Here is a 23834-nt window from a genome sequence, read left to right as displayed (position 1 = left end):
CACCTGTCCTTCCTTTAGGAAGCATGGTATACATGAGAAAGGGCGGTGGTGACCGTTGTCCTCTGCTCTGGTCACGGGAGCCTCTACGGAAAAGCAGGCTGCGTGGAGTAGGGTGGCTACGCCCCACCCGGCCCAGCCTCCCTCCCTAGTGACAGGTCACGTCCAGGGGCTGCCCACGTACAGGCTCGATGTGGGACCTCTCTCGGCATCTTTGAGGCAGGATGAGTATCTTGGGGGGAGGTCAGAGTGCAGGAAGAGTTGAGAGCCAGGCCAGGGGTACCTACTCCCCTCCACCCTGCGGGAGGAGGGGGCTGGGGGAGGTTGTAGGAATCTGTTTCCCTCCCTCCCTGTGCCTGGGGAGCTCTGTGTGGTGTAATGAACTCTGGCCAGAGGGTCAGAGGTCATGGGTTGTGGCTTTGACTGTCACCCACTAGCTTCAGTGACACGTGACTTCCGCTTTCTGGGCCTCCGTTTGGCACTTGGGGCTCCTCTCTCTCAATTTCTTGGGGGCTGTTGACAGAAGACAGACACACAGACGGGGCTGATGGCCTGAGCCTCCCTGCTCTCACGGGTGAGGGGGCGGGGAGGGAGGAACATGTTTGCACTCGATGTCCCTGCTCCCAGCCCCTTGCCCACCAGGTCCAGGATCAGCTGGTTGGATTTTGCAACTAATTGTTCTTTTCCTGCCTTCTCTCCTCCCCAGGACCCCCCTTCTTGCCCTTTGAATTCCATGTGGTCAAAGTTCTGGGGCCCAGATTCTGGGGGGCCCAGGAACTGCTCCCTCTGTTCCCACACCCTCTCTCCAGCTTTGCTGTTTCTCTGCTACCTAATCTCAGCGACTGAGAAGGACTTGGTGTCCGAGCCATGGCCCCAGGCCGGCCCCCTGCCCCACCCCCTTCTCCTGTTTGGACGGCCGTCTCCTGCTGAGTGACCACTGCTGCGACACCTCCAGGGTGCCCGGTATTCTGGTGGGAGGCTGTGGTGGGTTCCGGTGGGCTGCGCTTCCCGGCACCCGGCTGGTCTGGCAGAGGCCAGGCCTGTTCCGGTCCAGCTGCCAGGCGCACTCACCGCGGGACAGGCGTCCTCCTCCCGCCACTTGCCGCCAGCACTTGTGCTCAGGGCGTCAGCCCCTTCCTTCTGGTGTGTTTTTCTTGAGTCCTTTTACTTACTCCCCTTGCCTCATTCACAAAAAGAAATGCCCCGAAAGTTTCATTTTTCTTGTTTTCTGGGAACACCTGTAGCGCGGGGTCCAACCAGAGATGCTGTGGTGTGTCTAGCATCCCCGGGCCCGCGCCCGCGCCCACCGTGCCGGTCACGGAGAAGAAGCTGGGCACGGGTCCCGGGCTGCCCGCCTCTAACGTTGGGCAGGTCAGGCCGTCCTCCCCTGAGCCTCGGACTCCTTATCTTTTTGGAAAGGGCTTGGGCCAGACCTTCTCTAAGGACGGCTCCGAGCCCATGAGTTTTCGTGGAAGAGAGCGAGCTGGCAGTCAGAGCCTGGAGGACGGAAGTGGTACCTCGCTGGCATTTATCACGTTCTTTTCTCCTTCTCTTTTTAAAAATAAAACCAGCTTCTGTTCTGAAAATAAAAAACTTGAGACTTGTGACAAGCTTCCTGTGTAGTTTCTTTTCAGATCTTTCCTGTCCTGGTTTCCTTACTAAACTCTTAAATGTCACCGTGGCATCTGTCATCATCTTGCGGGTCTGTGTTAACGTTATGGGTGCACCTTGGCTACTTCCTTCCAGGCGGTTGGCGGGCTCTTGACCCGGCCGGCCTGGTGTGGCCCAGCCAGGCTTCCTCAGCACAGCCAAGTCCCCTGGGCTCTCAGCCCGAGGGTGATTCCTCAGCTCCTGGGCTCTCACTCCTTCTTTCTGAGAATAACTCGTTAGTGGGAGAAGGGCTGAGAAATGACTTTAAATGCTCTGCCCTTCTCTCCCCAGCCAGAAGCAGAAATGCTATCACAAAGGAGAACAGGCCATGCTTGTTTTGTTTTCAACACAACGGAGTCTGGGGCGTCTAGGAGAACATGGGGTCTGCATAAAAATAAGACTACAGTAGGACTTCCCTGGTGGCGCAGTGGTTAAGAATCCGCCTGCCAGTGCAGGGGACATGGGTTCGAGCCCTGGTCCGGGAAGATCCCGCATGCCATGAGGCAACTGAGCTCGCGTGCCACAACTACTGAGCCTGCGCTCTAGAGCCCGTGCTCCGCAACAAGAGAAGCCCCCGCTCGCCGCAACAACGAAGGCCCGACGCAGCCAAAAATAAATTAAAAAAAAAAGACTACGGTCGTTGTTCTTTAGCACAGAAACATCTGGTGCTATTCAGGGGCTATTCAGGTGAGGCCAAGGGCCCGCCTCACTTGCCCGGCCTGCCCCCCGCAGCTGGGCGCTAGCACCACCTGGCCTCCAGGGCCTTCCCTCACTTATAAGACAGCAGCGACGTCCCCTCCCTCACAGGCTGCGGTACTGGGGCGATATGTGCAAAAACGGTCCTTTCCGTCAAGACATTCACAATCATAACGGGGACAAAACTTACATATACAATAGTTTCAGAACAGCAAAGACCGTGTCTTCATTTCTCCCTAAATGCGGATGGACGGTAAGGTGACCACCTTGACTACGTTTCTCGTGGCTGAGCTGCCCCTCACCTGCTCAAGAGGGGAGGTCGTGTCGGGTGAGTCTGGCCCTGCAGCCGGCCTGGGGTCGGGGGACTCGGGGCCCCGCGCTCCGATGGCCGGCCCCTCCGGGTCCTCGCAGCCCCTCTGGGGGGGCCTCCCCTCCACCCCCGAGCCCAGAAGGACAGAGCCACTTGCTGGAGGCTGCACTGAGGTCAGGAAGGGAATCCGGGTCTGAACCGCGTCCGTTGGCCGCGGGCAGCCTTCGGATGTGGCCTCCCTTCCGTTGTGCGGCTCTGGCTAAAAAGCAGGGGCTGGACCCACACCCTTTGAGTCCCGCAGGCCCCCAGTCAGGCCGCAGGCAGACGCTCTTCTCAGGAAGGGAAGGAGCCAGGACACTGCGTCACACTTAGGCGTGAACAACCGAAGGTGACTCCCCCCAGGAAAGGGTGCCTGGGTGTGGGGGCATTGGACTAGGCTTCTCCCTTCCTTCCCCGTTCCTCTGACACTTGGGCCCTCACCGGGCAGGTCTTCGCAGGAGGCCCCTCCGTCGTTTACCTGGGAGGGGAGACTGCCCCCCGCGGAGGGCGAAGGCTGTAGGATGGAGACGCCATCGTCCTGTGAGCATCATGCTCCCCCTTCTTTCCGATTCAAAGGTAAGCAGGCAATCAGTAAAAGCCATCACAGCTGGCGTTCAGAGGCCCGGCTCAGCCTGCCGAGTGGATGTTTAAGGGATGAACAGAACCCCCTCCGAAACCTGAGGACCTTCCTGAGCAGAAAGGAGAAGCTGGTTCAGAAGCAAGGAATCCCGCAAGGTCCACAGCCCTGCGCAATCACTCCTCGTCTTCCTACAGGAAAAGCCGTGGACATCCACGAGGGTCACGTGGCCGGGGGTCCTCCTGCCTCCTCGAGTCCCTTCTGTCACTCTGTCCAAGAGAGGAGTCCAGGGGTAGTGGTCACAGACCGCAGGACGTGGGCTCTCGGAGGACCTCTCTGGGTGAGGCAGGATTTTATTAGCCGAGGTGCAGAGCAGCACGAGAAGAGAGGCCTGGCCTTATTCACACTTGATGCTCTTGGTGTTGGCAAATGGCTGACACCACATTCAGGCTGACGGAATCTCCAGCACTTGCGGCCAGCTGAGACCAGTGTGAGACTGGGGGCTCTGGGGGAGGGGGAGGGAGAGTGGGCAGAACAAGGCTGAGCACCTGGGGAACTTCACAGCTCCGTTCACACCCGCCACGTCCACACAGGCACACCACGGAAGGGAAATTAGTGCTTGCCTAGCGACGGGAGGTTGGGGGTTGGGGTGATGATTAGGGGCTGGGTTTCTCTGGGGGCATAAGAAAAATGTTCCAAAACTGATTATGCGGAAGGTTGCTGAGCTCTGAGCCCCTAAAGCCTTGAACTGTACAGGGTCCACGGTGAGTTGTATGAGCTGTGAATCCTATCTCAGTAAAGCTGTTAGGAAAAAAGGCAGGAGTCCTGCTGACAAAGGGAACATAGTGGACAATGCCAACTGGGGACATCTGGCCTCAAAGGCCAGCAAAACAAGAATCTGAGGTCTGTGGGGAAGGCGATCCACATGGAGGGCGTGCTCCCGGGACCAGAACCACGGGGGCTGGCCATCCTGCCACACGGCAGAGCCCCGGCTCCGGCTGTGGAATCCACACTCTGCATGCTGAACACGCGCTGACTGGAAGCAGGGGGAATGTCTCAGAAAGCCTGTGGGAGTCTGGACCCAATGACACCCACCTGCATCATCAGAGGGATGGTGCCTCAGAGGCTGGCGGATGGGAAGGCTCAGCTCCTCTGTCCCCGTCCTTGTCCGCTCGGGCTGCTGTAACGGAACACTGCAGACTGCGCAGCTCATCAACGACAGAAACACCCCTCACGGTGCTGGAGACTGGACGTCCAAGGTCAAGGTGCCGGCAGATTCCTGCTTCACAGACGGCCATCTCGCTGTGTCCTCGCACGGCAGAAGGTCGAGGGGGCCCTGTGGGGTCTCCCAGAAGGGCACTCGTCCATCCACGAGGCCCCACCCACGCCCTCACCTCCTCCCAGAGATCCTCCCCAACACCATCACACAGGGGATTAGGTGTCAACCTCAGGATCTGGGGGGACACTGACGCCAGTCTATAGCACTCCCGCACCTGGTCCTCTGCTACCAGCGGGCTGGCTGTGAGCTAAGCACCGTCCGGGGCCTGGGCCTCGAAGGCCTGCTGCTACCAGCCACAACCTCACCACGAGAAAGGCCTCTGCCACGAGGAACTTCTTGACCTATAGCAACGTGTGACTCGACCGCCAGGAATTCTGAGTTAACAAATTTATTCATTCCTTCATTGATAAGCTCTTTCACACACGCGCGTGCGCACACCCTGGTATCTGATTTCCCACCGAACTTCAGAATCCTCTCCTCCGTGCAGGAGCCTGGAGCTCCAGTTCAGGACTCAGGTACAGGCAAAGAGAACCCTGAATCCCAGGGTGGGGACCCCAGCGTGCACAGGGCTGGGGGCTCCCTGTGCTTCCCGAGCTCGGGCGCTGCAGCCCAGGGGCCCAGCCTGCGGCCCCGAAAGAACCCTCGGCCGTAGGTCTCCCGCTGACCGAGGCCACGCTGGGCTCACGCCATGCTGATGCCGTCAGGCGCCACGACCCTCACTTCTATCTGGTCTCTTTCCGAAAATGACTGGGTGTGTTTGGCCCTCAGCCTCCTGACGGCAGCAGCTCATTCTGGTGAAGGAGCCCCCGCTGCACCCAGCCTGGCCCCGAGGCCTCCCCAGGCTGCGCCCACTGCCCCGCCTTCCGTGGCAGGCTCGGTTACGGCCCTGCCCCACTCGCCTGCAGCCCTCAGCCTGGGAAACGAGCTGCTCCTTCGGCTCAGACACATCCTCCTCCAGAAGCTTCCCCCTGGGCCAGGCACCCCTTCTGAGGACTTCATGGCCTCGGGCGAGCTTCTGGCAGCCTCTGCATCTCGCGCCCCACCCCGCGTGCTACCCCGTCCCTCTCACTGGAAGGGCAGCTAGCTCCCTGATGGTCAGGGCGATGCGGGGCACAAAATAAAGGCTGAAGGAACGAATGACGGACCCCCAAGGACACCGCCATTAGCTCCTGGGAACAGGCTGTGGGTTCTCGCGGGGACGGTCACGGGAAGAAAGGTTAAGGGGACAGAGCCAAGATGTTTACTTTTTTTTTTTTTTTTTTGCGGTACGCGGGCCTCTCACTGCTGTGGCCTCTCCCGTTGCGGAGCACAGGCTCCGGACGCGCAGGCTCAGCGGCCATGGCTCACGGGCCCAGCCGCTCTGCGGCGTGTGGGATCCTCCCGGACCGGGGTACGAACCTGCGTCCCCTGCATCGGCAGGCGGACTCTCAACCACTGCGCCACCAGGGAAGCCCCAAGATGTTCACGTTTTAAAGGTACACATCTCACACATGAGCATACACACGTCCACACGTGCACACCTACGGACACACGTGCTCACCACCCTGGGCAGGGGAGGCCCCACGCGGCGGCCCCTTGGGCTCCAGGCCAGGGTTCTTGCGAAGCTCCTGGAAGAAGAGCAGCAGCTGCAGGCTTCGCAGGCTCTCCAGGCCCTCGGGACACAGCGGCTGCCCGCCCGGCCCCCCGCCCCGGTCCCCGTCGGCGTCGTCCGGGAGCTGCGGGGAGCTCCTGGAGATGTAGCCCTGGTCGGACTGCACAGACCGCCGCTGCTCCCCCCCAGGGGGCGTGCGCACATCCTGGCAGCGCGGGCTCTGCTGCAGGGACGGCAACATGGAGCCGTCTGGCCGCCCCGTGGGGCTGCTGCGGACGGGCGGGTCCTTGGGGTGCATGGGGAGGAAGAGGATGCTGTTCCGCCCCGGGCCCCAGCCGCCCAGAAGCGGGCAGGCCTCGTCTCCCCCAGCCAGGGCCAGCCGGCTGGCGGCACCGCTCCTGACGGCCCGAAGGATGGGCTCCACCGCCTGCGCTGGAGGCGCCCCGTCCACCGGGACCACCGTGGTCTGGAGCGTCTGGGCCGCCGGCTGCTCCTGGGGCCAAGGCTGGGGCTCCAGCCGCGACGGGCCCCCTCCTTCCCCCGCAAGGAGCAGCTCCACCAGCAGGCTGCCCTGGGAGGCGGGTTCCAGCACCAGCGGCTCCTGCCGGACGATCCCTCCTCCCGGCGGCGGCTCCTCGAAGGCCTCCTCGTCCAGGGACGGGAGGTCCTGGTCGTCTGCCAGGCAGAGGTTCTCGAGCTTGAACCAGTCGGGGCGCTGGGCCTGCCAGCGGCGGAAGCGCTGCACGGCCTCGCGGAGCTGCTGGCCACTGGGGCTCTGCAGGTAGTTCTGGGCCGTGAGCGCCCCGACGCGGTGCATGCGGCCCGGCCCGAACATCTCCAGGTCCTGGATGCGGAAGTAGACCTCCTCAAACTTGTCCATGAGCGCGTAGCAGGAGGTGATGTTGAAGAGCTCGGGGATGTCAGCCTCGCAGCTGATGTCACTGAAGTAGCAGACGATGTAGGTGCCGAAGCAGGCCGGCCTCTTGAAGTCCGGCAGGATCATGTTCATGGCCGCCGTGAACAGGTCCCCCGCGGGCTTCCCGCGGTCACAGCGAAGCTGGACGGCGGCGTCCTCCCAGCCGAGGATGGCCTGCCACTTGGCCCGGGTGCCTCGGGAGCACAGGACGATGATCTTGGAGTTGCCCTCCACCACCTCCTGCTTCCGGCGGCCCACCCAGGTCATGACCCCCGCCTCCGAGATGGCCTGCTCCTCCAGCAGGTCGAGGGCCACTTCGGTGCCGCACACGGTGAGCAGGAACTGGGCGAACTTCAGGACCACGTCCACGTAGAGGGGGTGGTCAGCCGAGTAGACGATCCAGACCTTCCTGGGCTTCAGGGGTGGGGGGCTCAGGCTGGTGGCAGCGGGCGGGACGTCTGAGGGGAACAAGGAAGCCAGGCCGAGGGTTCAGGCATGTCGGCGCTGACCACACACCCAGGCCGGGGACAGCCCCGCCCGGCTGGCCGGAAGCCTCCCGAGCCCCCAGAACGCAGCTGAGACCTCAGAATAAGCCCAAGGCGGCGGCCTCGACGTGCTGGCTGCCTGTGAAACAGCCTGTGCCCTCGGGGAAGAGTCTCCCTTTTTTATCTGGCCTTTAGCCTCCATGTTAATTAAAATTGCTTTTTTCCTTACAAGACACAAAGGCCCGTTTACACACAGCTGCTTTCGGGAGGACCTCTTTTCACAAAACACGGGTGCCCAGCCTCGCTGTTTGAGGTCCCCTCTGTTCGGAGCTAGAGGTGGGTCCCCGGCAGGTGTCATCTCCTGAGGGACAGGAGCTGACTGGGTGGCCCCTCCAGGCCGCTGTGAACAGACTCACCCCAGACCCAGGCCGCCCAAGCCGGGAGGCGCCCACCTGTGCATTTGCTGCCGTTTTCACATTTTCCGTGACGGGACCCTGAGAGGAAAAGAAATGCCAGAAGTGATACTCCAGAAGTGTCCTTGCAGGAAGCACAAATCTTACAAGATGGCTCAGAACGGCTCTTTTGGAAGAGAAACAGGGACCAGCTCACAGGGGCACCTGCTGGGAGCTCTGCCCCACTCCCGACCAAGGGAGGGGTCGAGGTAGCATTCTTAGACGCTCTGGGCCTCTGCAGGGAGACCGTCCCTCCCATGACCGCTGTGTGACCTGCGGGAGGTATCAACGCCTCTGAAACTCAGTTTCTTCCTCTGTGAAATGGGTCTGTGTGTGAAGTGGCCGGCACACCCCACCAGCTGGGTCACACGGTGCTGGGTCTGCAGCACTGACCTGGCTGGGACCCCCAGAACGGTGCCTCGGAGGTTACACCCCAACAGTGGCCATCCCCAAGCAGAGCTCGCCTTCAGGGAAAGCCCCTTCCCCAGACGTGTCCTTTCAGGAGGCAAAGTCTTCCGAGATGCCTCCAGCAGTAGTGCCACTGGGCCCCTTACATTTTCTCCTGGTATTTTTTCTCTTCTTTGGCCGCGCCTCGTGGCTTGTGGGATCTTAGTCACCCAACCAGAGAGTGAAGCCAGGCCCTTGGCAATGAGAACGAAGAGGCCTAACCACTGAACCGCCAGGGAAGTCCCTCCTGCTGGTGCTCTGGGGTGAGGAGGTAAACCAGCGTGCTGAAGTGACCACTCGTCCTGGAGGCAGCGAAGGGCCCGTGGAGCAGGGCTGACTCACCAGAGCCATGCGGCCAAGGCGGACGTTTGGAACCTTGATTTCAAGCCCCACCCTTTGGGCCTCTGCCTAGAACTCTGAGGTCCTCCCTCGCCCCGAGGAGTGGCCGCTTCGGGAAAAGGTCAGACGTGTAGCACGAGAAGCAGGCGGCCTCCCGACGCCTGCAGAGACCTGGACGCGGGACTCTCCCAGGGAAGGACCCTCTCGACAGGTCTCGCGCCCGGCTGGTCATCTTCCCCAGCGTGAGCTGTGGTCACGGGGAAACGGCCTCCCAGATCGGGGTCGTGGAGGGGCAGGGAGAGGCTAAGTCCCCACCCCAAAGACCCATGTTTCCTCCTGCTTAGAACGTGGCCAGAGAGGGCCGCAGCCGGAGGGAACCGATGCTTATTAACAGGCTGAAGGGCGGGGATGCGTGGGGCTGTGAGCACAGTCCCCCAGCTGGTGCAGGGACGAGGGGCACGGGAAGAGAGGCGGGGCAGAGGGCAAGCCCCAGGTGGGCCCACAGCCCCTGGCCTTACCCGGTAACCGCCAGGCCAGGCAGACGGTCAGCAGGATGACGGAACCCACGAACAGGATGGAGAGGCCGGGGATGCACCTGGACACCCACAGGGGCACGTGGTCTGTGGCAGGAGAACAGCGTGATGGCGTGGCAGGGAGGCCTGTGACACCAGCCCCGGGGGCCCGCCCGCTGCCCTCCCTGAGCTGCCCTCTCTGCTGTGCCAGCCCTGGGGTCCTCAACCAGCCGCCCACCCTGGGGGGTCCTCCCTGACACCAAGATGGGCCATGGTCCCACCACCCAGGGCCGCCTCCTGGTACAGCCTTTCTGCCTGGCTCCACTCCAGGACACAGGGACCTCTGTGTCCCCTGAGGCGGCAGAGACTGGGAGGAGTCGGCCTTACCTTCAACGGTGTCTGCAATAAGAACCAAGGACAGACTCTCAGTTACTAGCAGCAGTCACACACCCAGCACCCGCGTGCCGTGCCGGGGCCTGCTGACGGCCTGGCCCGACGCCCAGCCCTTTGTACAGGTTAGTAAACTTAGCGACACCACCTACAGGGGACACCTGAGCTGGTGGCCTACTGGGAGACGCCTGCCTCCACCTGGAGGCCGGGTTCCGTCCAGGCCAGTGCAATGCCTGCTGCTTTTTTTTTTTTTTCTTTTTTGCGGTACGCGGGCCTCTCACTGCTGTGGCCTCTCCCGTTGCGGAGCACAGGCTCCGGACGCGCAGGCTCAGCGGCCATGGCTCACGGGCCCAGCCGCTCCGCGGCACGTGGGATCTTCCCGGACCGGGGCACGAACCCGCGTCCCCTGCATCGGCAGGCGGACTCTCAACCACTGCACCACCAGGGAAGCCCCTCCGCTGCTTTTTGATTGGCGTCTGCTGCAGGAGGCTTCTGAACGGGAAGTGGGCAGCGCGCTGGGGGCTCAGGTCAGAACCGGGGCTCTGCCACTTCCTCGGTGTGTGACCTTGGACAAGGTGCCTGACATCTCTGTGCCTCAGTTTCCTCACCTATGAACCTGGGGGAGGGAGTCTCCACTTCATGGTATATATTACGTAGTACACAGTACTTAGTACACAGCACTCAGTATAAGGTACACAGTACACACTTAGTACAAAGTACATAGTACCCAGAACCCAGTACAGAGTACTTAGCACACAGTAAGATATACTTAGCGCTATAGTACACAGTACCTATACTGTGGTGCACAGTACCCAGTACTTAGTACACAGTACGCAGCACACAGCACTACAGTGCACAGCACCTAGTATACAGGACTTAGCAGGTAGTACTATGACTCACAGTTTGTGAGAACTAGAAATGGACACGTTAGAGCACCCTGTTCACTACACGGTCCTTGACTGTAACTAGGACAATAAGAATCCCCATTTTTCAAATCACGGAAGTTTTGAAAGGTTAAGTGCTTTGCCACACAGCTAACGAAAGGCAGTCAGGAGTCCAACCTGGAGTCTCTCTAAGGCCCCACAGCGCAGGCCTGGACGACGTCAGGGCTCGGTCGGCCGGCTGACCTTCGCCCGCCCTCCCCCGGGTGTGCCCCGGCCGCCGTGCGTCTCACCTGGGGTGTGTGGGACCCCTGGGCAGGGCACGGCCACCGAGTGTCGGAGGCAGTCGTTGAGGCAGCTGCTGAAGAAGGGCTGGATCTGCAAGGACAGAGCGCAGGGAGGAGAGGCAGGGGGACGTGGCCCACCTCGGACCCCGCCGGCCCCTCCAGGACGTTCCCGCAGCTGCTGGGCAGGAGGGGGCAAAGGGCCCTGCCCAGGTGAGGCCAGGGGCCGGGCAGGAAATCCCAGCCGGTAGCGGTGCTGGGTCGCTGGGGAGCACGAGCCCCGGGCCGCCCACCCCGTGCCCACCCCTGTCCCCACCTGCACGTGGTGACGGCAGCACCAGCTGAAGTCTGGCAGGGTGAGTGTGACGTTGCAGCACTGCCGGGTGGCCTCCTGTGCAGGCTGCAGGGCAGAGGGGCAGTGAGGCCCTGGCCTCTGCTGGGATGCGCCCCCAGGAGGCCCCAGGGAGAGAGGCTGGCAGGTCCCGCTCCAGGAGGAGCGGCCCCTCCCCAGGGCCGTGGCTGTGTGGACTCAGGACTGCATCCAGCACCCAGCTGCCCCGCTTGGCTTTGGCCGCTGGGGATCTTGGGGACGGACACACCTGTCCTGCACTGGCCCTGCCCTGGCTTCATCTTATTTCCTCACCTTTACTCCCCTTTGCCTTCACTTCCACATTTTAAAGTCTTCAAATCCTTTTTGCAATAATGGAATTAACAAGGCTAACAAAAAGAGGACCAGGAAAACGTGGGGGAGGGGAGGACAGAGGGCCGGGCGTGCAGGGCAGAGACAGCCATGTCCCGTCAGCTGTCGGAGCAACTACACACCAGCCACACTCCAGTCACACGTGGGAAGGGAGGACGGCAGCCCAGGTCACGCCCTCCAGCACAGCCTGAGCGCCTGGGCCTTGAGGCTTGGAGAGGCGGCTCTGAGCCAAGCTGGGGGGGTTAGGAGAGCGGCAGAGAGAGCAGTTACCACGTCCAGATCCACGACGCGCCGGAAGCAGCTGCGGTTCTCCGCGGGCAGAAAGCTGTCCAGCAGGATCTGGTATTTGGTGGACTCGTTCCACGGCGTGAAGCTCAGCTGCAGCTGGTGGGCCTCGAGGATCTCCACAGTGATGTTGGGGTCCCACAGGCTGCCTGTCCCCCAGGGGCACAGACGCGGCCGGGAGTGAGGGGCGAGCACGCGTGCAGGTGTGCGTGTGTGCGAGTGCACCCAAGTAAAGCCCCCCACAGGGCTGCCTGCCAGTTACCTGAACTCACGCAGGGCGTGGTCATCTTCATCCTGGGGTCCTCGCAGTCTGTGGACCGGGAAAAAGTGCAACCGTCACGCGCCTCCCCTGGAAAGCTGGCTCCTGCGGGGCCTCTGACACCAGAGCTAACAGCCTTCTGCCTCTGGGGAGCCTGCTCAAAGCTGGCCCTTCAGAGAAGCCCCAGGACAGACACTGCCATGGGCCAGAGGCCCCACAGGCCTGGGACCGAGGGGTCCTGGTCCACTCCTGCTTCCTCTCCCCCGGGGCTCCCTCTCCTGAGCCGCCTCTGCCCTTGAGGAGAGAAGGACTGTGTCCCGCTCAGCGAACGGCAGCATTTCCCCAACTTTCCCATGTCCTCACAGTAGTCTTGGGTTCAGCCCCTCTGGGGTGGGCCTGGGAAGCTGCATTTCTGACAAGTTCCCAGGTGATTCCATGGTGCTGCGGACGCAGGGAGCCCGTGGGGACCACTCCTCTGGAGATGTCTTCTTGATCCCTCCATTTCTTTGACTGCAACGTTTGTACTTTGGTTTCAGAAGGCACGAGAGAGGCATGAATCACCGCAAGTGACAGGGGCTGAGCCAGTCCGCTTTAGGGACAGGGGAGGGGGCGGGGGGGTCACTCATTTGACAAATACTGGCTGAGCCCCCGATACGTGCCAGGCCCTGTGTTAGGCCCTGGAGATACGGTGGTGAGTGAGACAAAGTCCCTGCCCTCCAAGGATGACATTCCAGTGGGAGAGACCGTAAAAGCAAATAGCGTAATATCACGTCACGAATATGTCAAGATGATGGAATGTCGGGGAGCAGGGAGTGACACGAGGGGCAAGAAAGCCGGGTGAACAGATCGTGTGTGCACACACAGGAGTATGCATGTGTGCACGTGTGTGAGCAGGGGGTGCTCTGGAGATGAAGAAGACTTCAACAAGCACTTCCCGATCACCTCCCACATGCAGGGCCACTTGTGGGCGTCTGGAGGCGCACAGGCGGGTGTGGGGTCCAGGCCCTGTTCTCAAGGGGCCGGCGTCTAGGTGTGCCTGGCTCTTAACAATGAGAAAAGCAGGCAGTGGCAGAGATGCTGGGGAGGACAGAGATGCACCCCAGAGGTGCACACACGTCAAATGATGCTTTGGAAGATGAGCCTGCCAGGCGTCCCAGGAGGAAGGAGTAGTGGCAAGAGGGGAAGCCGTGGGATAAATGCAGGTGGGACGTGGGGGAAGAATGAGGGACTGAGAGCTGGGGCGGGGCTGGGAGCAGGGCCACAGCTCTCCTGGGACTGGCTTGTGCTCCTGACACGTTCTGGGCAGGAAACGTGCGTCTTCAGCCCCGTGGAGGGACTCCGGGTCCCGTGAAGCTCCTGGGTCGTGGGCCAACACCCACTGTTTGTGTCGCAAGAACGGGCTCCGCCTTCAGGGAGTGGAGGCTGTGGCCACTCAGCAAAGAACCTGGCCCTGCACCTGTTTGTCCCGTGGGTCCCACAGGCTGACTGCAAAGTGAGGGGTGAAGGCAAGGCTGGGGGGGGGCGCTCTTACCGGGCACCAGGAAGTTTCTGGACTGGTGGTTTGGGTCCCCGTCAGGGATGGGCTTAGGCAGGTGGTGGACGGTCACCTCGTACTCCTGGCCGGGTTCCACCACGAAGTGGCTGAAGGCAAAACGCCACTAGGAGATGGGAGAAGGGGAGGGCAAACAGGTCACGGCTCTCACCCACCTGGGCCCAAAGTGCACCCCATCCACCCCCAAAGGATCAGTCAAAAGAGGGAGAAAACAACCACTACAGCAAGCTCCCAAGTCGGAGGCATCTGTTTCTCTGTTTTTCGTTTCTTCTGGTCTTTCTTGCCTATTATTATTATTTTTTTATTAATTAATTCATTTTATTTTTGGCTGCATTGGGTCTTCGTTGCTGCGCACGGCCTTTTTCTAGTTGTGGCGAGCGGGGGCTACTCTCCATTGCGGTGTGCGGGCTTCTCATTGCCGTGGCTTCTCTTGTTGTGGAGCACGGGCTCTAGGCACGTGGGCTTCAGTAGTTGTGGCACATGGGCTCAGTAGTTGTGTCTCGTGGGCTCTAGAGCGCGGGCTCAGTAGTTGTGGTACACGGGCTTAGTTGCTCCGCGGCATGTGGGATCTTCCCGGACCAGGGCTCGAACCTGTGTCCCCTGCACTAGCAGGCGGATTCTTAACCACTACGCCACCAGGGAAGTCCCTTTCTTGCCTATTTTAAAAAACCTAGATCTGGCCTCATCAGGAGACAGTGGGAGCCAAAAGCAAGAGAATTTGGGGAAAGACGAAAGAGCCCCCTCCCTCATCGGCCCTCTCCAACTCCAGAGCACACAAGGGGCAGCTAAAAACTACTTGTTAAGTGACTCTGCCTCCTTAAATGGGAAAGCCAGGGGTCTCTTGAGAACGTCCTGGAGCACAGAAGTGCAGCGAGAGGGCTACGAGGTCCCCCCCGCCCCCCTGCCCAGGCCTGACAGCATCTTCGTTGCGCAAACCTTTTCTGGATGGTGTAGGTGACACACGCTGACTCCAACTTCCCTGGTGGAGTCCGTGGGGGTCCCTGGTCCTCACCACCCTCCAGCAGTAGTTTGGGGGTCCCCACTAAACACGGGACAGGGGATCTGTCTTTGCTGCTTGTGTTTGTGGGAGCCCTGCCAGCGGCCACTTTCCAGACGTAAAGCAGCGTGTTTAGATGAGCCTGGGTCAGGACCGCCTGGATCGCTTGTCACCACCAACCGCTGCTGTTTAGACACCCGCAGCCTCTGATTCAGGAAGTCTGGGTGGGGCCTTAGAACCCGCATTTCTAACAGCTCCAGGTGATGCTGCTGGTCTTGGGACCACGCGCTGAGCATCAGTGCTCTAACCAAACTCACAGAGAATCCACTTCCGGCTCTGGGCAGCAAAAGGGGCAGCAGCTGCAGCAGAAACCACGGCAGCTCCGGTCTGGGCAGAGCCTCTCCTCCCGGAGGCCCCGGGCTGACCCAGGTACAGGGCAGGCTGGCATGCGTGGGTCACAGAGCCGCAACAGCGAGCGGCGACATAAGGTAGGAAGGAAGAGCGGCGTGTGTGCGCACGTGCGCGCGTGCATGTGCTGTTCCCCAATGGTCACCACCACCCCCGCCCCCGCCCCCCGCCCCGGCTGGAGTCTTACCCGCTTGTGATGATGCTTCAGTGTGGACAGAAACTCAAACTTGACACACAGACGTTCGTTGGTGTTCAGCTGCAAGACAGACAATTCCGCTCCCTCCAGGTAGAGGATGCTGGCTGGAGGGCAGAGGGAGGGGAGGGGCCGCAGCTGCAGATCAAGGATGACTAACCGCCGGGGTGGTGGGGAGCATGTCCCGTCTTACCCGCCCTCTGCTTCCTGCTCCTTCCAAGCTCCCTTTGGGCCGTATTAGCCACTGTCTCGTGGACAGCTACCCCGCTGGACACGGACAGCGACACTTTACCCAGGGCTCGAAGCGAACGCTCTGCAAATTCGTGGCTAGGGCATTGGCGACACGCTGTGGGTGTCAAAGGGGTGTCCCCGAACTTGAAGAGGACGCAGCAGCCAGCGGGGCTGGAGCCTCAGGAAGAGAACTCCCCCAGGCCGTCCACAGGTCTGGGCGCCCTGGTCACCCACCCCTGAGAGGTTGGGGCACTGCTGTCAGGAAGGCCAGCCCCGCAGTCAGACAATTCACGACCTGACGCCTTTTCCGGGGTGACGAAAATTTTAGGCTGAAGAAAGGCCTTCCTTGAAGGATCGTGGGTTAACATCCAAACACTGAAAAGGACTCACTGCCTGAAACGACGGGTCCTCTCACTAAACTGGCCCCTCGCGTCTGAGCACAGGGCTGGGAGCCCAGTTCTGAGTCTGGGGGGAGGGCCGGGCGGTCCAATCTGTGGGCTCACCGGAGGTGGGCAGCACGTCCAGACGCCCACTCACCGTCTGTCTGAAGCGTCCACTCGACATGAGCCACGGGGAGCAGGTGTCCTTGCTGCGTGTGGACAAAGCGCAGCTGGGTCTGCACGTCTTTGGGGGGCGAGGGGGTCAGGCTTCGAGGGTGGATCCAGGTGTCATCCAGGCAGGTACCTGGGGGCCAGGAAAGGCAGAAATCAGAGGCTGGCAGGCTCTGCAAGAAACCAAAGACGCAGACCAAAGAAGACACCTCTCGGGGGTCCAGGGAGCCAGGCCTTCACGGTCAGGCCGTGCCCGAGACCGCGGCTGTGCTCTCAGCTGCCCAGCCCTGCTCGCTCTCCCGATGCCTGTCTGGGGTCACGGCAAAGCTCTGATGTCTAAAGGGCACCTTAGGAGAGACGACAAAGCATGCCCTTGGCTTTGAGAGGAGGCAGTGGCTGGAAGTGGGGCAGGAGAGTGGGGCAACCAGAAGAGCTGCCCTATTGTCATGTGCGGGGTCCCTAATGAGCACAGACACTTGAACTGTGCGCCTCCTCCTTGAATTAAAACACAAGACAAGGTCCCACCCCAGGTGTCGCCCACTTCAGGGTGACAGCTCTGGCGAAAGAGTCGTATTACACATTCACCAGGGTAGCACCCCAGAGAAAATCCTGATGACAGGCCTGTGCCTCCCATCCTGACTGCTGCACGATGAACGTCCTCGACGGAGGTGCAGGTGCGGCCCCAAATCTCAGGGGTCCTCCTGCTGGGGGCTGGGACCCTCGTCAGCTCAGCGCGGGGTCAGCGCTTCATCGCGGCAACATGAGAAAAACAAAAACCGGTGACTTACTGTTCTTGACTGTGCAGTTCAGCCCCTGCGGAAAAGAGAAGCAGGTAATCACAGACAAGAAAGAACTTGAATCCACAAGCCGGGCTCTGGCGTCCCCGGGCTCATTCTCAAGAATGAAACACAGGCACCCTCCCTCTCTCTTTGAGGGACACTCTCGGGGGGAGGGACCACACTTCTCTCCTGTCAACTGAGGAGACACAGGGTGAGAAGTGGGCATAGCACGTGGCAAATGGAACTGGCATTTTCTGAGTGCCTTTAGGAGCTGGGAGGCCCCTTAGCCTCTTTCCCTGCCCTGATATCAGAATGCTGGCATGGGGACTTCCCTGGTGGTCCAGTGGTTAAGACTCCACACTCCCAATGCATGTGGGCCTGGGTTCGATCCCTGCTCGGGGAACTAAGATCCCACATACTGCAACTAAGCCCGCGTGCCGCTACTGAGCCCGAGTGCCGCAACTAGAGAACCCTGTGCACCACCACGAGAGGTGCCACAACAAAGACCCAGTGCAGCCAAAAAAAAAAAAAAGAATGCTGGCAGCCAGGCCCAGAGAAAAGACCTCTGGATTTCGACACCTGAGGGTCGCCCAACAGACAGGCCACGTTCACCACCAGCCTGACCCTTACAGTAAGTTCAGTGATCAAAATGCCCGTCTACACAGGGCATCCAGTCAGCCTTTAGGACCTCAGTCTTGAGATATTCTCAGACAGCCAAAGGGTACCAGCTATCTGAGAAGGATTTCCTGTATGAAAAATATGTCAAAACCCCCCAAATTAAAAAAACAAAAAAGCTCTTGGAGGAAATAAGACAATGCTGGGAACAGGATAAAATTAAAACAAACAAAATGTAACAGTTTCACAGAAATAAGAGAGGACACTTCATCCACATGAGAAGGACAGGGTACTGTGGAAAAGTGAGCAAGCAGAGAATCAAAACAAATCTTGAAAATAAAAAATTCCACAGAAGGCCTGGGCTATAAAATTCAGGAAATTTCTCCAAAAGTAGAACAAATACAAACAGAAATAGGAGAAACAATATATGAGTATTTAGAGACTCAACTGAGGAGTGATAAGACATGATTAACTAGATTTCCAGAAGAAGACTACACAGAAAATAGAGGGAAGAAATTAAAAAGAAAAGAAAAAGAAATTCTAGAACTGATTATTTCCAAATTAAAAAGGTCCACTGAATGGCCTTCACAGCAAATGAATAAAAGGCCTAGACCAAGGCCCATCATGAGACTTCCGGAATACCAGGAGTGAAGAGAAAATCATAATGTTTACAGAGAGAAAAAAATAGGCGATACACAGAGAGGAATCAGAGTGGCATTGGTTGTCTTAGCATCTGTGCTGTGGGCTGGAAGGCAGCAAAGCGGTGCCTTAAAAATCCTGAGGGGGAAAAAAAAAAAAAAAAAAATCCTGAGGGAAAAGTATCTTTAACCTGCGATTTTTATACCCAGCCAAACTATCAAAAAAGTGTGAGGCGAGAATAAAGACATTTTCACACACATAAAGACTTAAAAAAAACATCGATTCATCTATCTATACTTCTCACACCCTCATACTTAGGAAACTGCGGGATATGCTCCAGCAAAATGAGGGAGTTAACCTCTGAGAAGGAAGACTGACCCACTGCCACAGGCTTGGGGAGTAATCGGTCCAGGCTGGGGTTGGAGAATACAGAATGAAACTGATGGAATATCTGCCATGTGACAAACACATATGACAAAATCTCATAGAAAAAAACCAACATTAGTTACATGGAAAATTACGGAAGTGAAGAATGAAAGGAATTATCATCTCCAGGAGGAAAGAGAAATTATACCAGAAAAGAAATACAACCAAAGCACACATACTTGCCTCAGCAGTGAAGATTAGCATTTGTTATAGTATAAACACTAACCATTGGGACTACCCTGGTGGCGCAGTGGTTAAGACTCCACGCTCCCAATGCAGGGGGCCCAGGTTCGATCCCTGGTCAGGGAACTAGATCCCACGTGCATGCCGCAACTAAAAGTTTGCATGCCACAACTAAAGAGCCTGCCTGCCGAAACTAAGACCCGTAAGACCCAGTGCAACCAAATAAAACAAACAAACAAACAAACAAACACTGAGCACTGATAGAACCACAGTGGGAAGACTGGGAGGGGAAGCAGTGGGAGGAGGTAATGTAAGAAATTTAAATTTTCATCTATTGTAAATCCGTAGGTAGTATCTAAAATCGACAAATGAAGAATAACAATATAAGTACGTTTAGAAGTATGGAGGCAAGTGCCAGAAGAAATAGTTGGAGGCAGTATAAGTGACCCTCTTTGGGGACTGTTTTAGGGATTGTGGGGGGCAGGGGCCTGCTGGGTTTTGTTTTAAACATCTTTGTACCATTTTAAAGGATCACCACATATCACCTTGATAAGAGTTAATTATAAGGTAGAATTTCATCTATGACATTATTCCAAACAAAGAAAAGGATTAAAATGTGAGACAGACAAATGAAAACATGAATTTGTTTAGGGGAAGCCATAGCAGACTTTTTCTTCTTATAATCTAATTTCTATAAGGCATTTACATTAATGTAATGTTTTCAATCGTGTAAAAAAATGCATTCAGGATCTCCTCTGGATACCACCAGGACAGACCCTGCTTTATTCCCCTCCAACAAATCACCCCTCATTTCTTTGTTTCAAATGCCCATTTTAATTTTTTTTTTTTTTTTTTTTTTTGGCGGTACGCGGGCCTCTCACTGTTGTGGCCTCTCCCGTTGCGGAGCAACAGGCTCCGGACGCGCAGGCTCAGCGGCCATGGCTCACGGGCCCAGCCGCTCCGCGGCATGTGGGATCTTCCTGGACCGGGGCACGAACCCGTGTCCCCTGTATCGGCAGGCGGACTCTAAACCACTGCGCCACCAGGGAAGCCCAAATGCCCATTTTAATTTAAAAAGCAGTAGGATCAGAACATTATTTGTGAGCTTGTGAACAGCACTATGTCAGGGCCTCCTGCAGAAGCCCAGGAGGGGATGCCCACGATGATGATGACTGTGGCCAGTGTGCACCGAGCTCTCCTCCTGTGCCAGGCATCACGCTAACACTTTGTACGCACGTGTCATTTAATCTTAACAACAGTCCTGTGAGGTCGGTACCATCATCCCCTTTTTATTCATGAAAAAACTGAGGCACAGGGAGGTCAGCTAAGTGGCCCAAGGCCCCACAGAGCTGACACTCAAACCCGTGCAGTTTTGCTCCAGAATCCCGCTCTTAACCATGGCCACGTGGCCTCTACATAAAAAGGGGCGCTCGCAGCAGGTGGGCCCACCCTCTCCATCTGCGGTGGTGAAGATTACAAGGAAGGATTCAGACAGTTCCACGGACATCGACGAGAGCCCGGTAGAGAGAAGTGGGCTGGGCCCTCACACACAGTTCTGCTTTGGTCCACCTTGGCCGGCCGCCCAGCGTCTCCGAGACAGGTGCATGGTGCCAGCCCGGCAGCCCATTGAGAGCTCTGAATGAAGGTGTGCCTGTCACCCCCGGCACAGAGGCGGCATGAAGCTGCAGGCCACTGTTCCTGCCCCAGCACACCCAGCGCACAAGCCCCTGGTCCGCCCAGCGTGTTATGTGTTCTCCCCACAACCCCGTGAGGCAAGAGTCATCCCTGAATGGCCGGGAACACTGGGTCACGGCGGTGGAGGGACTGGCCGGGGCTGCAGGGCGGCTGAGAGACAAGCTCCACCCGAGGCCCAGGCCTGACTCAGCCGCGTCCCCTGCTGCTGATGCTATGTGCTATCTGTCACATCTCACACAGAGGCTGGCAGCCAGTGGAGGAGCCCATGAACTCTGCGGTGATGCACTGACCGCAGCCCCGACTGCCCGGTGTCCACACCACACAACTTGACACTCGGGGAGGATCACGGTCGAAAGCTGTGGCGACCAGAAGATGGGGTTAAACCCACGGCCGTTCCACCCCCAGTCAGAGCTGCAAGTGCTTGGGAAAAGAAGAATTTGTAAGGAACACATATCCCGTCTAGAAACTTTGGCGTTAACACTCCCGCCGACCACCTCCAAGTTGCGGGCTTTCTTCTGGGCTGGCGGTCATGGTCATGGGAAGCTGAGAAGGCCCAGGTGGGAAGGGTCCCCCAGGGAAACACAGTTTCTCCAGTAAGGATCGGATGGGTGGGGGGGACTCAGAGTCCCCTGGGTTTTGAGGCACTAAATCCAAGCAACCGGAACCAACATTGCTTGGTCTCCGCCTGTCACTGCCTCGCAGGCAGAGCTGGCTTCGTCACTCAGCTGCTCACCCTCCCCTTCGTCCTTTCGGTCCACAACCATCTGTCAGCCCCCACGTCCCGCGCCTGCAGCACTGGGCTGTAGGCGGTGGAGTCAGGATGCAAACCCAGGTCCTCCGGGGTCAAGTGCGGGCGTCCCCTGACGCTACATGGTGCTCTGTCCACGGAGGCGCCAGCGGAGGGAGGGAAATCTGGAGGGCGTCGCTCCTCTCTCTTCAGGGCGCGGGCCGTGGGGGGCGTGTGTCTGTGGCCAGGTGTACGGCGGGGGTGGGAAGGCAGAGCCCGGGGGGTGCAGACGAATCTGCCAGGGGATCCCGCTCTGCCACCCCACACCCCCATCAGGCCGAGCCCCCCTGCTCCCGCTGAGCAACTGAGGTCAGGCCGTTTCGGCTCAGGGGAGCCCCTCCCTCATGTCCCGATGCTTCTCTCACTTTCCTGCCACTCAGACCCCTCAGTCCTCAGCCTGCCCCCCCACGGGCCTTGGCTCAGCGCTTTCCACCTCCTGGAACGCCCCAGACCTCTGTCCTGGAGGGCCGCCCAAGTGTCTTCTCTGCCGCAAAGAGCACCCTAGGCTGCAGGAGTTTCTCTCTTCCCTGGAATTCTGTACACTCACTGGTTGCACCGAGAGCACTGGCTCCAGGCTCCGGGGTGATTCACCACCCCTCTGGTCATCATCAGGGAGTGTGGCTCTGTCGTTTCAGGACCTTGTATGTTGCAGGTGCCTGGCAAGTGGCCATTGAGAAATGAACCGAGTCCAAGGGAAGGACCTGCTGAGTGGGTCTCACGCTTTGCCCAGGAGTGGGAGTCACAAGGACGGTCCCCAAATCATTCACGTTAAAAGAAAAGTTTCTGCTAAACAGTCGCTGACCCTCCTCCACCCTCTTGTGGTGAATCCTCGACAAAATTAGGTCAAGAGGAATACCGCTTCGGTTGTTTCACATCCTCTGACTCAGATACTGAGGGTTATTTCTTAGCGCCAGTGGTGGAGGGGAGTGGACCGAGGAAAACAAGAGGAGCGCAGGGGAGTCTTTTCCCTGAAGCCGGGCCTCCACCCCAAGGCCACTACCCGTCGGTGGGTGTGTCGCTTCCTGTGGGCACAGCGGCGCAGCTGCCCGGGCGGATACAGACCAGCGGGACCCCAGACCCGGTCGGTGGCGGCCGCAGGGGCGGCGTCCTGAGGGTCCACGCGGCCTCCAGGGCTCGCGCCGGAGGGGTCACCGCTCTGCCCTCACAACTCTCCCCGGAAGCTGCCCCCGCAGCCCCGGGGCCCGTGAGCCAGGCGCTGCGGCCGCGGGGTCCCCGAAGCGCGGGCTCCGGCGGAGGAGGGTTCCAGGACCCGGGCTGGAACCGGGCTCGCTCCCACCTCGCCCTCCGTAGGCCTCTCCCCACCCTTTACTAACCAGCGCGCCCCGCCTCCGGCCGGCCGCGCCTCCTCCGAGGCCCTCCCCAGCGGGCCGCTGGGACGCCGGCCCAGGTTGTGCAACCGGCGCTGCGCGATCTTTCCCAGCAAACTCCGTGTTTTCCCGGGTCCGCATAGCAACTCCCGCCGCTCCGGGAGTCCTCCCCACGGCGGCCCGCTCTGTGCCCGAGCCTCGGAACCCCCGAGACCCTGCGCGGACCTCCTGTCACTCGGCAGCCCCGCGCCCCCGGCCCCCGCCCCCCGGGATGCGTCGGGGTCTCACCTGCTGGGTGCACACGGGCGCCGGGTGGTCCAAGAGCCTCAGGGAGGCGCGACCCAGGCCCGGGCCGCACAGGAGCAGGAGGAGAAGCAGGAGCGACGGCACCGGCGGGGGCCCCCGGGACGCGCGCGGCCGGCGGCGCGGAGCCCCCATGGCTCCGGCCTTCGCGGAGGGCTCGTGCCCGGGCTGGGGGCACAGCGAGGGCGCGCCCCTGGCTTCACCTCGGCTGAGTCCCGAGTTAGCTCCCACACGGCCACTTCCGGCTTCCAGACCTGCCCCGGGCGGGAAGCGCAGAGGGGAGAGCTCGGGCCAGGATAGTCCTTCCGCGGGTCCCGCCCCGACGTGCGTCCCAGGTGCGCGCTCCTCCCCGCGCTCCTCCCCGCGCTCCTCCCCGCGCTCCTCCCCGCCGGCGCCGCGAATCCCGGGCAAGCGTTTCCTGCGCTCCAGCTCAGCTCGCTGCCGTATTTCGTCCCTGCTCTTACCGTCAGGCTGTAAAACTCTATTTGAACACCTTCCCCGAGCTCTCGACCCCGGCCTTACTCTCCTCTTTTTCTTCTCCTTTTTCTCAGTCCCTGGCTCTCTGTATCCTCACCCTTTTACCCAGAGTTTGCTTTCTTGGCTTTCCGTCCTCCTTCTCGAGGTTGGGACAGCTCCGTGCTCCGACAACGCTGGCCCCCCGAGGAGGTGGGAGCACTGGTCCCCACGCACCTGCGCGGGCTCTGGGCCTCCCTTGCCTTCGGCCGTCTGTGCCCCCAGCGCTGAGCCTGCGCCCCACGTCTGCTGAGGGTCCGCCTGGCTGATCACCCCTTATTAGTCTCCGGTCCAGAGGAGCCTGCCTTTGGAGCCTGCGGACTAAGTCCCTCCTCCCCGGCCTTCCAAGACCCCCAGTCCCCTGGGCAGCCCCCTTCTTGGGTCCCCGTCAACCCCTGTCCCAGACCTTGCCCTCCCGTTTTATCCTACACGCTGCTGACGAGTGTGCCTCCCGGAAGTGCACTTTTCATTCTTTTCCTTCCTTCATCCTAAGCCCAGCGTCGTCTGCATTTCCTTCCCTGACAACTGACCGCCTCTTTTGGCCC

At 59.5% G+C, this 23834-nt stretch overlaps 1 protein-coding gene across 4 annotated transcripts; it reads right to left on the bottom strand.

The window, feature by feature from the left end:
* Positions 1-1083: 1083 nt before the first annotated feature.
* On the bottom strand, positions 1084-23035 carry IL17RA (interleukin 17 receptor A). Of its 4 annotated transcripts, XM_030834827.2 has the most exons (15): positions 22762-23035; positions 16810-16834; positions 16008-16154; positions 15234-15346; positions 13621-13747; positions 12093-12140; positions 11816-11979; positions 11162-11245; positions 10855-10939; positions 9678-9689; positions 9297-9398; positions 7993-8034; positions 6089-7513; positions 4365-4614; positions 1084-3774 (listed from the first exon to the last, which is right to left on the bottom strand). In XM_030834827.2, the coding sequence occupies exons 1-14, from the start codon at positions 22909-22911 to the stop codon at positions 4373-4375; spliced, it is 2766 nt and encodes a 921-aa protein (XP_030690687.2). In that variant the 5' UTR covers positions 22912-23035; the 3' UTR covers positions 1084-3774; positions 4365-4372. The 4 variants fall into 4 exon arrangements, with proteins under 4 accessions (XP_030690687.2, XP_060162622.1, XP_060162624.1 ...); XM_060306639.1 differs by having other exon boundaries at positions 4365-4605; positions 9297-9689; XM_060306641.2 differs by lacking the exon at positions 9678-9689 and having other exon boundaries at positions 1085-3774.
* Between the last annotated feature and the right edge of the window lie 799 nt (positions 23036-23834).

The sequence above is a fragment of the Globicephala melas genome, chromosome 10 (genome assembly GCF_963455315.2).
Source record: "Globicephala melas chromosome 10, mGloMel1.2, whole genome shotgun sequence".
NCBI lineage: Eukaryota > Metazoa > Chordata > Mammalia > Artiodactyla > Delphinidae > Globicephala > Globicephala melas.
The sequence above is the reverse complement of the archived record's forward strand: the minus strand, read 5'-3'. Positions and strand labels throughout refer to the sequence as shown.

What these genes read in the sequence shown, in the direction of transcription:
- IL17RA (XM_060306639.1), bottom strand. Translation starts at nt 22,911, where the DNA reads ATGGGGGCTCCGCGCCGCCGGCCGCGCGCGTCCCGGGGGCCCCCGCCG. An exon ending in GAACTGCACAGTCAAGAACA is followed by an intron (nt 16,155 to 16,809) that starts GTAAGTCACCGG and finishes CCTGGCCCCCAG; the next exon opens with GTACCTGCCTGGATGACACC. An exon ending in TGAAGCATCATCACAAGCGG is followed by an intron (nt 13,748 to 15,233) that starts GTAAGACTCCAG and finishes CCCATCTCCTAG; the next exon opens with TGGCGTTTTGCCTTCAGCCA.